The sequence below is a fragment of the Cyclopterus lumpus genome, chromosome 2 (assembly GCF_009769545.1).
Source record: "Cyclopterus lumpus isolate fCycLum1 chromosome 2, fCycLum1.pri, whole genome shotgun sequence".
Lineage (NCBI taxonomy): Eukaryota > Metazoa > Chordata > Actinopteri > Perciformes > Cyclopteridae > Cyclopterus > Cyclopterus lumpus.
In genome coordinates, this window is record NC_046967.1 from 10,149,602 (window position 1) to 10,160,144 (window position 10,543).

The window sequence follows — 10,543 nt, forward strand, 5'->3', positions numbered from 1 at the left end:
AACATTGACTACAATGCTTAATGTAGATATATTTCCCATCATAAATTCATACTCAAAACGAAGCAGCGGAGGAAAACATCTCAACGTAGATGCTAAATGTGCTCATGCGACAGCAGTGTATGTTGTATTTATTCCTGTTTGTAGAAAGTGTGTATATATTGATGAAGCCAATCAGGGGACTAATACATTCCAGGAACTAAAACACCACTAGATTTGTTATTGCCACAATTTGAAGGAACATCTAAAAAAAATGTTTAAAAAGTCTTTCTTCACCACTATTCTGACAATGTGAGAAAAATAATTAAACTATGACAACATTGTATTCCTTCAAATTAAAAAGCTATGAAAACAGCCATTCCACTGTCCCGGTCTAAATCCATAATTACAAGCGTTATGAAATATATGATCTCCAAAACATTGCAATTAACACAGATTTCCTGTTTTTTTTTTTTTATTGTTTTTTTAATTTTTATTCATCTCTGTATCCGTTTCATTTTGTGTCCCTCATACTGTGTGTGTACACAAAAAAACATCATGCGACTGCAGCCCGTTAAACATTCAGTCATTCTCACCAGTAACAGTCTTAAAGCACCGGTGTACATAAACAATGACGACCTAATGTGCAGTTGTTGTAAATAAGGGCCTTGGTTTTGTATTGTGACATAATCCAAGATTTTAATCTGTGGAAGCACTTGGGGAAGAAAAAAATTGAGAAAAATCGTTGGATTTTTCTGGGAGGGAACAAATTTGTCGAGAGGGGAGGGGGGTAAAAAATAAAAGGGAGGTTGACTTTTCCACTTGTAAAGAAACTTTGATAACACAGCAGCTGCACACAGTTCAAATAGAGTAAAAACCACCAGGAGGCGCTCGATTATTCCCACCTCTTCGTGAATATGTTTGAGGGGAAATAATCGAGGGCTTTCCAGGGTTTTCCAGTCATTTCAAATGTGTTTGGGTCAAACGTTGTCTTGGTTTGTTGTATAGCGTCTTGCATGTTCCTCCATATACAACTATGTTATCTTAGAGTAGTCAGTAGAGTAGAAACAAGCAAAATATAAAAAACCTGCATCAGCAATTCTGTGTCTGTGGACTTTCTTTCTTCAAATGCGACGTTGATGTCATTTTTTGACTGCTTTGCTCCGGTCCCAGTCTTGATTTAGTCCCGTTTCCTGTTTTCTACCAGCAGCTCAGTTGAAGTGTTTGAGCATTAGCTGTTTTCGGAGGTCCTCCGCCTGGCTGTCGCGGTCCTCGGGTCTCTGTTCGAGGCTCTCGGGCTGCTCCAGGGGGTCGGTTCTCTCCAGAGTCCAGGCGTCTAATCCGGACTGCAGGGAGGCGTTGTGGAGGACGCAGCAGGCCAGCAGGATGGACGAACTCCGCTCTGGAGAATACTGACAGACAGGAGAGGAGACAAGACAGCTGGGTGACCCTGCTCTGCGTGATGCACTGGAGGAGAGGTTCGCTTAGCATAGCATAGAATACCTGTAGGTATCCTTTGGTGCCGTCCAAACATCTGAATCTGGTCTGGATGGCTCTGAAGGTTCTGTCCACTATCTCGTGTGTCGCCGCGTGGGCCAGGTTATACTGAAACTCCGCAGGGGACTCCGGGCAGTCGACCGGGGTCATCAACCACTTCCTGAGAGGGTAACGACGGTCCCCTAGGAAGCGGACAAAGGGACTTTATTCCCTTTTCTGTAACTTTTGGGATGCAATAATGTTGAAATCCCCATCTCACCCAGCAGCCAGCCCTCCTCTGTGTCCTGCAGCTGTTTGAGGAGAGCAGATCTTTCGAGAACGTCCGTGTCTCTGAGGCCTCCTGGCCAGTGTGTCTCTGCGCTGAGCAACAACCCTCTGGCATCGCACGCCAGCTGACAGCCCACGGAGTGGAAACCCTTCTTATTCACGTACGACGAGTCTTCGCTGTTGGGAGCTTTGATGGTGACCTGGAGGCGAGAGGGAGGACCGTATCAGTGAGGCTGTCGCTTGTGTACAAAGTGTTTCAAAGTTGTAATTGTAGTAAACCTGAACACAGTCCAGCACCCCCAGTACTCCTGGGAATCCTGCCACCCTCTGAAACTGCTCCGTGCTGGAGGGATCTCTGCATGTGAAACATAAATATTGCTGTAACCCTATTCTTATTGTTTTTTAAATATTTAGTTTGCCTACGTAATCCAGCATGGCATCACACCTGTTGAACGTGATGAACTGGGGAGCTTTCTCCACCAGGGCTCTGGTCACGTTAGACACGCATCTCGACATCGACGCCTGGCTGATCCCGATAGTATCGCCCATAGATGTCTGGAACGAGCCAGATGTGTAGAAGCCCAAGGCTGCCAACACCTGGACCTCCGGACTGATGGCTCTGGACCGCTGTGTGCGTCTACAGAGGGCCTGACGCACAGAAACACATTGAAATGAATGGCTAACTCGATGACATTATTCAAAACGGAGGATGAGCACACACACACACACACACACACACACACACACTCACCTCTCTGAGTAATTCAACCAGATAAAGAATGAACTCTCGGGGGAAGCCAAACTGCGAGAGGAGGACAGTGTCTGGGACCGAGCCCAGGTCGAAGCGGTCCAGGGTCTTGTGGCCTCGACCATGTAGGAGTAGATCACAGTCCAAGATGGCTATGGGGATCGCCATGCTGTGGGCAGTAACACATGCATATCAATAAATTACTTGCAATGATGGCAAGTTGTATTCTGGTTTGACATTTGTTGTGAATTATTTCCACAAATACTTCTTTCTTCTTTTGATCCAGTAAGATACGTTTGTATGAATGTTACATCCTGATGTATGTGATACATGTTATAGTATAATATAGAGATTATAGCAGTTTTATTGGGTTACATTTTCGTGAACGCAGCCCTTTGTGGCTGATAAATTGTGGGCGGTTATAACTTAACAGCACGAAAAAATACGTTAAAGCACTGCATCAAAAGAAGCCAACGCGATAGCTAACTAGCATCTTAGCTTTCCTAATTTCAGCTTCAGAGACAAATCCACTAACACACTCAATAGCTGTAAGGTTAAATTAAACTTGAATCATAATTAATTTGGTTTGCACTGTGGAGTAAAGGTATCTTACCTTTAACACAGACGTTATGCAGCTTTGTCGACCAAAACAAACCCCAGGAACACACAACCTGCGATTTACGCTCGCACATTCGACAGGCACTGGGGATTATTTATTCTTATCTTTTTAAAGAGAAAGACAACTTTAATTAATCTGGTTAATGTTCTCATAAAACGCATGAGGTGTTTCACGTTTACTTTTTTTTTTTTTTTACAATACTTTTCTACAGACGTTCAAAATATCAACGAAAGTGCTGCCGTGAACGTGCTGCTACCCAAACACGTCGACATGGAGAAGATAAACAGAGCAGTAGCTCAGTCGCTGTTGACGTTGTGTCCATCTGAGTTGGGCGTGTTTCTGTTCGCGGAACACTGCGGCGCGTGCCCTCTTTATTAAATTAACCTGCATTTTATCGAAGCCACATTCCTCAGGGGAAAGCTAATGTAAGTGTTGGTGTTTTATGGCGAAGTTAAAGTGCGTGGTATTTAGCTAGCTAGCTAGCTAGCATTAGCCACAGGCTAACGCAAGTCACCTGTCCGGGGCTCGTGCTCCTCCTTGTGAAACGTCACCGTTCAGTAATTATCGATAACACGTAGCGTGTTGTTGCACTTTATACACAGTGCGCCGTGTAAGGCGGTTGTCAGTATTGTGTCGTTTAACATCACCTCCAAATTTATTATTGGGACAATTCCACCTGAACGTGAACTGGAGGCCTCGCTGGTTAACTGAACATGTCACCCTGGTGGGAGGAGAGGAGGGTCAACTTGTGCTGGACCTCGCTGCCACTTCGTAGTTGTTAAATTAATTGGTTTATGTGCTCAGAATGTCTCGTTTTGGTTATAAACGTGTCTTTTGTTATTACGTTTTTTGAACGCATGGACTGAATTTAATTTTTGACATAATAGTTTACATTAATTTTTGACATAATAGTTTACATTTATTCAACTTTTCTCAGAGATTATGATTTATAGTATTCAGCACGATTTTGGAATGCAGCAGCATAATTGGTGTCACTGTTTTAAAGTCCATATCTTTATATGTTGACGTCTAATGGGTCGTCGTCTTGTTCGATTGCAGGGTCTTGACAACATGGACAGTGGCCTGAGTCCCCAGGATAAAAAGGACTTGGACAAGTTCATTAAGTTCTTTGCCTTGAAGGTAAAAAGCCAGAATGGCGCTCCTGTTTCCAGCATAAGATATAAATGTATTTTCTGTGATCGTCTGTCTCTGGAGAGACATTTTGAGGTCTGGGGTGTGTTCTTGTGGCTTTGTTTCCATCATTGGTATTCACCAATGCAGGTGGTTTGTGATCCTGGTCGCTGATATGCTGCGGTTACTCTGGACACTCCTTTACGACTGACCAGTAACGGTTTCTTATGTCCCGTGCGTAGACTGTCCAGGTGATTGTCCAAGCTCGTCTTGGAGAGAAGATCGGCACTCGCTCGTCCTCATCGCCTACTGGCTCTGATTGGGTAAAATGAGTCTTCCTGTTAACGTTTTGTTATTGATGGTAATAATTAGATTTACATTTCACTGTAGACCTTCGCATCTGTGTCGCTGGCTTCCACTGTTGTTTTTCTAAAAATAAATCTCAGCATTTTTGTTGTTATTATTCCTTCTAGTTTAATTTGGCCATCAAAGACATCCCAGAAGTGACTCATGAAGCCAAGAAGGCACTGGCTGGCCAACTTCCAGGCATCGGGCGCTCCATGTGTGTCGAGATCTCCCTCAAGACGTCAGAGGTAAAACCTTAGATCAGCTACTGCTGATTTAAATATTACTTTATAATACTTTACATTTTACAATATAATAAATAATAACTTCAGGTATCAGGTTTATCAACTATGAGAGATTGGTGAGATCTCTGTTGACAACAAAATCATGTGTTCCTATACTAAGAAGAATCATAAATGTCTCTAGCTTCATACAGTACACTCCTTTACTAATGTATATATTAAAAAGTATATATTATTTACGTCTCTGTCTCTTACAGGGAGACTCAATGGAGTTGGAGACTTGGTGCCTGGAAATGAATGAAAAGTGAGTGGGTTTTAATTGTTCTAGTGACCAAACGAGGAATATATAGGAAAGTAAAAGCTTCATTGGTGCTGGCAGTGTGAGTCTGCCTCTATAAAGCTGTTTGTGAACAATGAAGCAGCACACACATTTAATCTTATCCACCAGAAAGAAAGTGCTGACGCTGACAGCTAATGTCAAATGCTTCAAGTTATAAATGGCTTATTTAGTCTCTATTTCAGTGAAATTTTTGAGTTTTGTCACATCTGTGAACAAAGCTGCCTGCCAGCCGCCACACAACACTTTAGAAAACCATAAAAGGAGAGTTAAGTTATTCTTTGGTTATTGTATTTGTGGATTTGTCGAGTAATTTTAATGTCGGCCCACTCTACCACATCATCAGGTTGACATTTATGTGAAATGAGTTGTAACGAGTCAATGTGTCGTCTGACTCTGCTGTAGGTGCGATAAGGACATCAAGGTGTCGTATACAGTCTACAACCGTCTGTCTGTCCTTCTGAAGTCTCTGCTGGCCATCACCAGAGTAACGCCCGCCTATAAACTATCCAGAAAGCAGGGCCACGACTATGTCATATTATACAGGTGAGTGGACTCTACCGGTCTTGTGAAACAGCTGGTTTTAACTGCCCAAGCAACACATACTGAATGTATGCGATATATCCCCCTTTGTTTCTGCCTCTCTCGTGTCTAGGATTTACTTTGGGGAAGTCCAGCTCAATGGATTGGGAGAAGGTAACTGTAAATGTTGTAAATCATTGACAACAAGGCTTAAGTGTTTTATTGTCCACGTTACAACAGGAAGTTTACACGGTGGTGTAAATACAGCGTGTGTAAATTTTTGCAGTCTAAGGTGCAAGAGGAATAAAAACATAATTAACTGCCAAATAACATGTTTGACCTTTTTAAGAGTCGTTTCCTTATTCCAGCCGAAATGTATCGTTACGGCATGTTTAGGACAAATGAACTAAAAGTTACTCTGAACACGTGTCATAATTAATTTAGTTTGGCATATGTGCGCTCCATTGGCTGACGTGTCGGCGGTTTGTCTCGAAGGTTTTCAGATGGTGCGAGTCGGCGTCGTCGGCACCCCAGTTGGCACGGTCACACTTACGTGTGCTTACCGCACCAACCTGGCTTTCATGTCCAACAGGTAACCGACAAACAACACACAGGCTTCACGGAGAAGATTATTATTATTATTATTAATATTATTATTAGCTTCAGAAGTCCGATGGAGTCAATAACCAGTCCACCGTTCCTGCAGACAGTTTGAGCGGTCGGCTCCGATCATGGGGATCATCGTGGATCACTTTGTGGACCCCCCCGGCGGCGGCCCGAGGCCCGTGAACATGGGGCATCCCTGCAACTACAGGTAGCTACAGGAGGCTGTGGACATGAATTCACGATTAATTTCCAAGCGGAAATCCTGACATCGTATTCCCATAACTCCACTCAAAGTGTCTCTGACCGCCAAGCCAGATGCAGTTGAGTCTCAGCCCGGCCACGAACAATCGAGAGCCTTTTAGGTGACGTAATTAATCCTTTTGAAGGTGACTAATGTCTGCGAGACCCTCGAACACATTTGTCAACGTATGACTCGGCTGCATCTGCTGAACGAAGAAGCAGATCATGTTGCCTGAAAAGTCAGCTTTTATTTTCAGAATCGGCTCAGTTCTCCGTCGGTTTATGACTTTTCATCGGCGCGTTGGATGTCAACAACTTTTGTGTGTGTTTAGAGCTCCAGATGAAGATGACGGAGGACAATATGCAGGGGTTCAAGATTCACAGGAGGTCTGCACCACCTCCTTCTCCACCTCCCCTCCCTCACAGGTAAGAGGACTTAGTCACTCGCTCTTCTTTACTGGCTCTTGCTTTATCCGCTTCATTTTCATACCTGTTCTTTATTTCACTTTCCCTTTTCTCTCTCTGTCTGTTCTCTGTCCTGTTGTCTTTTTATTGTATGTTTATCTGTGTGTGTGTGTGTGCACTCTCTCAGTGTGTGTGTACACTGAGTCCTTCGCCCTCTAAACTGTCTAAGCCCCTCCCTCTGGACAGTCTGCCGCTTCCACTGGCTCCTGGACTTGTCACTCACACTGTGAGTTTTAACTGTGAGAGTGTGACTGTGTGAAAACGCCTCAAAACCGCACTGAAAGACACTGCTGATCCCTCTGATTTCTCATTTGTTTTGGGGTGTGTGTTTGGTCAGAGTTGCCTCACTTTTACCATCATGTCTTTTGACGTTTGATGTTTTTATGCACGTTGTACACCTGATTTATCACCTGTACCACATAGTAAACCCCCATTCATCTCAAGAGCACCACTCTGACAACAGTGTGTGTCTTAGATGTCGTCTTCTGTGGTTAATATCGCCTCTTCTTTCTCTCCAGCTGTATGCTTCCAGGTTGTCATATCATCCTCCAGCTTTCGCAGGAGCTGCTGAGCTCTGTCACCCTGCTGCAAACCAGGTGATTCATCAATCAATTCACTTCCAGATCCACACACACTTTTATCTGCGATACGTCGCCCGATAAGGGCCACATGAGTACAATCTCACTGTATATCTCGGCTCTGTTCCTCCTCCTCAGGTGTTGCATGCTGGGAAGGATCATGGAGGGGTGGTGCCGGTTCCTGGCCAGCCTCCTCATGGAGCCGACGCTCATCCGACGGCGGAGAACGCTGCCAACACACCTGGCAGCAGGTAAAATCACTTTGACTGCATAGTGGTGAATCTGAACTGGAAATACCACAAAGTATATTTGGATTGTTAATTAATATCCAAACAATGACTCGTCTGTCTTCCCAGCGGCGAGGATGACGGCCTGACGCACAGCGGAGAGAGGAGGAGGAGGAGGAGGCGGGACGAAGGGCGGAGGAGCGCTTCGCCCTCGGACCCTGTGGTGTCTCTCAACGCATTCACCAGGAAGATCGGCGCCTTTGTCAATAAACCCAACGCACCGGTAGAAACCAGTAAAACTGTTGATTCTGTGACTCATCCTGCTGAAGGAGGTCACTGGACTTGACCCCTTGTGTGTTTGTAGGTAACAGCATCCAGTCTGGACCTGCCATTTGCTGCATTTGCTCCTCGAGGTTTGGACTTGGAGGAGAATGATCCCATGGTGAATATCCCTCAATACTTTGTGTTGTCTTTAAATGTACAATTGATAATATGATGAAAGGTTGACGCACGTTCTCTACAGTTGCATATCTGTGTGTGTGTTCAGGTGCAGCCTCCAGACTCCCCCACCTGCCCCTCACCCCTGCAGGCCAGCCTCCATTCTCAGGGCTCCGAGGGATCGGGGCAGCAGGATGACTTCGTCATGGTCGACTTTGTACGTAATTATTGCTCCCAGCTGTCCGGGCTGAGGATAAAAGAATATATAACCACAATATGTCGTCGCAGATATGCAATCATAGTCTGAACTGCTGCTCGGAAATGGTTTAGTCTTAAAATGGTCCTGATTCTTGGTGTGAAGTTGAGGTGTTTCCAACCAAACTCATACATTTTCTCTTTAATCTCAACTAGAATTGTTATATTCTTATTTTTTTGACAAGTTAGATGAGAAGATTGATGCCACATGCGCTTAATATGAACCAGACAACAGTTAGCTTAGCATGAAGTCTGGAAGCAGTGGGAGACGCGATCGCCTGGCGCTGTCAATCTGAAAAATCCACCTCCCAACTGGACTATATAAATATATATAAATAAGAAAGTGTATACATTTAAAGGGCGCCTCTCTTTCTGTGTGTAGCGTCCGGCCTTCTCTAAAGACGACTTGTTGCCGATGGATCTGGGCACTTTCTACAGAGAGTTTCAAAACCCCCCTCAACTGGCCAGCCTCTCGCTCCACATCAGCGCTCAGTCGATGGCCGACGACCTGGTAACACTTGTTTTTAACCGTAACTTCTGTTTAAAAAAAAAAAGAAAAGGCAGAAGCGAGCCAAACGCCTTCTCGTGACTGCAGCGATGTCGTATGTTCTTCTCTGCAGGACTCGCTGCCAGAGAAACTGGCGGTTTATGAGAAAAACATCGACGAGTTTGACGCCTTTGTGGACATGCTCCAGTAGAAGAGGACGGCATGTGAGAAAGGACTAAATGGGATGGTGGCAAATGAAAGGGAGAAGCAGACCGGAGGCTCTGTAGTCGTTTTTGTCCCCATCGCTCAGACTAAAAAAAAAAATCACTTGTTTTAATGTGAAGCTCCTCATTTCTGACATTTTCCTCTCCCACCTTCCCGTCAGGCACGCTCCCCTCGCTTGTACAGATCCCTGTAAATATTATATTATCTCCTCGGACACCCCTCCTCTGGTCGTGTAGTGTTCATTTAAAAAAAAAAAACAACTTTATTTTCTATGTGGCACAAATCTGCTCACACCGACCGCGTTTAAATCAGGATTAAAACCGATCGCCAGCTGTGTAATTCTAGGACAGACTAACATGCACTCAGTTTGTTAAACTAGATCACCGTCATTGATCCACCCTCCTCTAAACACTACTCCTCCTCTGAAGGTTCCCCCCCTACATCATGGCCTTTCTGATCACACGGTGGGACTCAAACCAGTTCCCTTTAAAAGCTGGTTCTTGGCAGGTAAATTGCACTTCGCCAGATGTGTCGTAATTAAGAGATGACCTGCTTTGCAAGTATCACAAGTGACAGTCTCGTGTGGGAAACAGTCGATTTGGGCCGTGGGTCAGTTGCCCTAGCTGGTCTGGGGAGTCAAACGGCCCCAATTTAAAGTGAAATCACGTCATACTGAAGCAACTAGTTGAAGTGCATTGGTTCCAGCTACCTAATAGACTGAGTGTATCAACTACAGGCTGTACTACATGCATATGTATTTTATGTAGGGTTTTTTGTAAAACATTTCCATCTGTCTACACAAGAGGCCGACGTCACCATCCATGACCGTTGGTGTTTGGTTGAAAGCTTTAATTTAAACTTTTCTTTGCTCTTGTCCTAATAAAGCATGGCTGCTCTGTTGAATCGACTGCTTGTCAAATGCCTGAGGCCACTCAAATGTGTATGCACCAAAAAAAAGAAAATGCTCATTACCACAAACTGGTATTTATAGAGAACGTGTGCATCTCACTAAGGTGGATAATGTCAACGCTGCATGCATTAGCTGAACAGACTTCAAACAGGGAAACCCCATATAACTAGATTACTCAGTTTATGCCAATAGTGTCTACATTAATTGTTAAATGGCTGAGACCATGGAATGGACATTTAACCTTTAAGTCCAAGAGGACGTCTTTAAAAGTCTCTTTGACAAGAGATAACTTTTTAATACGATATATAAAACTGGGAAAATTGGGAAATGAGGCTGAATCTCTACATTTAAAAAAAACAAAAAACATTAAAATCACAATGTCCCCGAATGAAAATGTGTAATTTCCGACTAATAAAATCAAATGGAAG

At 44.1% G+C, this 10,543-nt stretch overlaps 3 protein-coding genes across 5 annotated transcripts in view; 2 read left to right on the forward strand and 1 right to left on the reverse strand.

Annotated features, from left to right (window-relative positions):
- Positions 1-177, forward strand: part of creb3l1 (cAMP responsive element binding protein 3-like 1) — a 20,688-nt gene extending 20,511 nt beyond the window's left edge. Inside the window, exon 13 of the mRNA XM_034552879.1 lies at positions 1-177. This exon is cut by the window's left edge and continues 1,465 nt beyond it. The gene's annotated coding sequence lies outside the window, so the exon portion shown is untranslated.
- Positions 178-468: 291 nt separating this feature from the next.
- On the reverse strand, positions 469-3,193 carry harbi1 (harbinger transposase derived 1). 2 transcript variants are annotated; one of them, XM_034552882.1, is made up of 7 exons: positions 3,102-3,193; positions 2,492-2,657; positions 2,186-2,388; positions 2,020-2,095; positions 1,733-1,940; positions 1,480-1,655; positions 469-1,388 (listed from the first exon to the last, which is right to left on the reverse strand). In XM_034552882.1, exons 2-7 carry the CDS (start codon positions 2,654-2,656, stop codon positions 1,188-1,190), a joined length of 1,029 nt encoding a protein of 342 aa, XP_034408773.1. In that variant the 5' UTR covers position 2,657; positions 3,102-3,193; the 3' UTR covers positions 469-1,187. The 2 variants fall into 2 exon arrangements, with proteins under 2 accessions (XP_034408773.1, XP_034408774.1); XM_034552883.1 differs by having other exon boundaries at positions 1,094-1,388; positions 2,038-2,095.
- A 165-nt stretch (positions 3,194-3,358) lies between these two features.
- On the forward strand, positions 3,359-10,108 carry atg13 (ATG13 autophagy related 13 homolog (S. cerevisiae)). 2 transcript variants are annotated; one of them, XM_034546681.1, is made up of 18 exons: positions 3,375-3,532; positions 4,167-4,247; positions 4,481-4,561; positions 4,712-4,831; positions 5,083-5,129; positions 5,568-5,708; positions 5,818-5,858; positions 6,180-6,276; positions 6,391-6,498; positions 6,863-6,956; positions 7,123-7,221; positions 7,514-7,591; positions 7,712-7,824; positions 7,930-8,083; positions 8,165-8,242; positions 8,348-8,455; positions 8,876-9,004; positions 9,114-10,108. In XM_034546681.1, exons 2-18 carry the CDS (start codon positions 4,179-4,181, stop codon positions 9,189-9,191), a joined length of 1,635 nt encoding a protein of 544 aa, XP_034402572.1. In that variant the 5' UTR covers positions 3,375-3,532; positions 4,167-4,178; the 3' UTR covers positions 9,192-10,108. The 2 variants fall into 2 exon arrangements, with proteins under 2 accessions (XP_034402562.1, XP_034402572.1); XM_034546671.1 differs by lacking the exon at positions 7,123-7,221 and having other exon boundaries at positions 3,359-3,532.
- Positions 10,109-10,543: the final 435 nt, after the last annotated feature.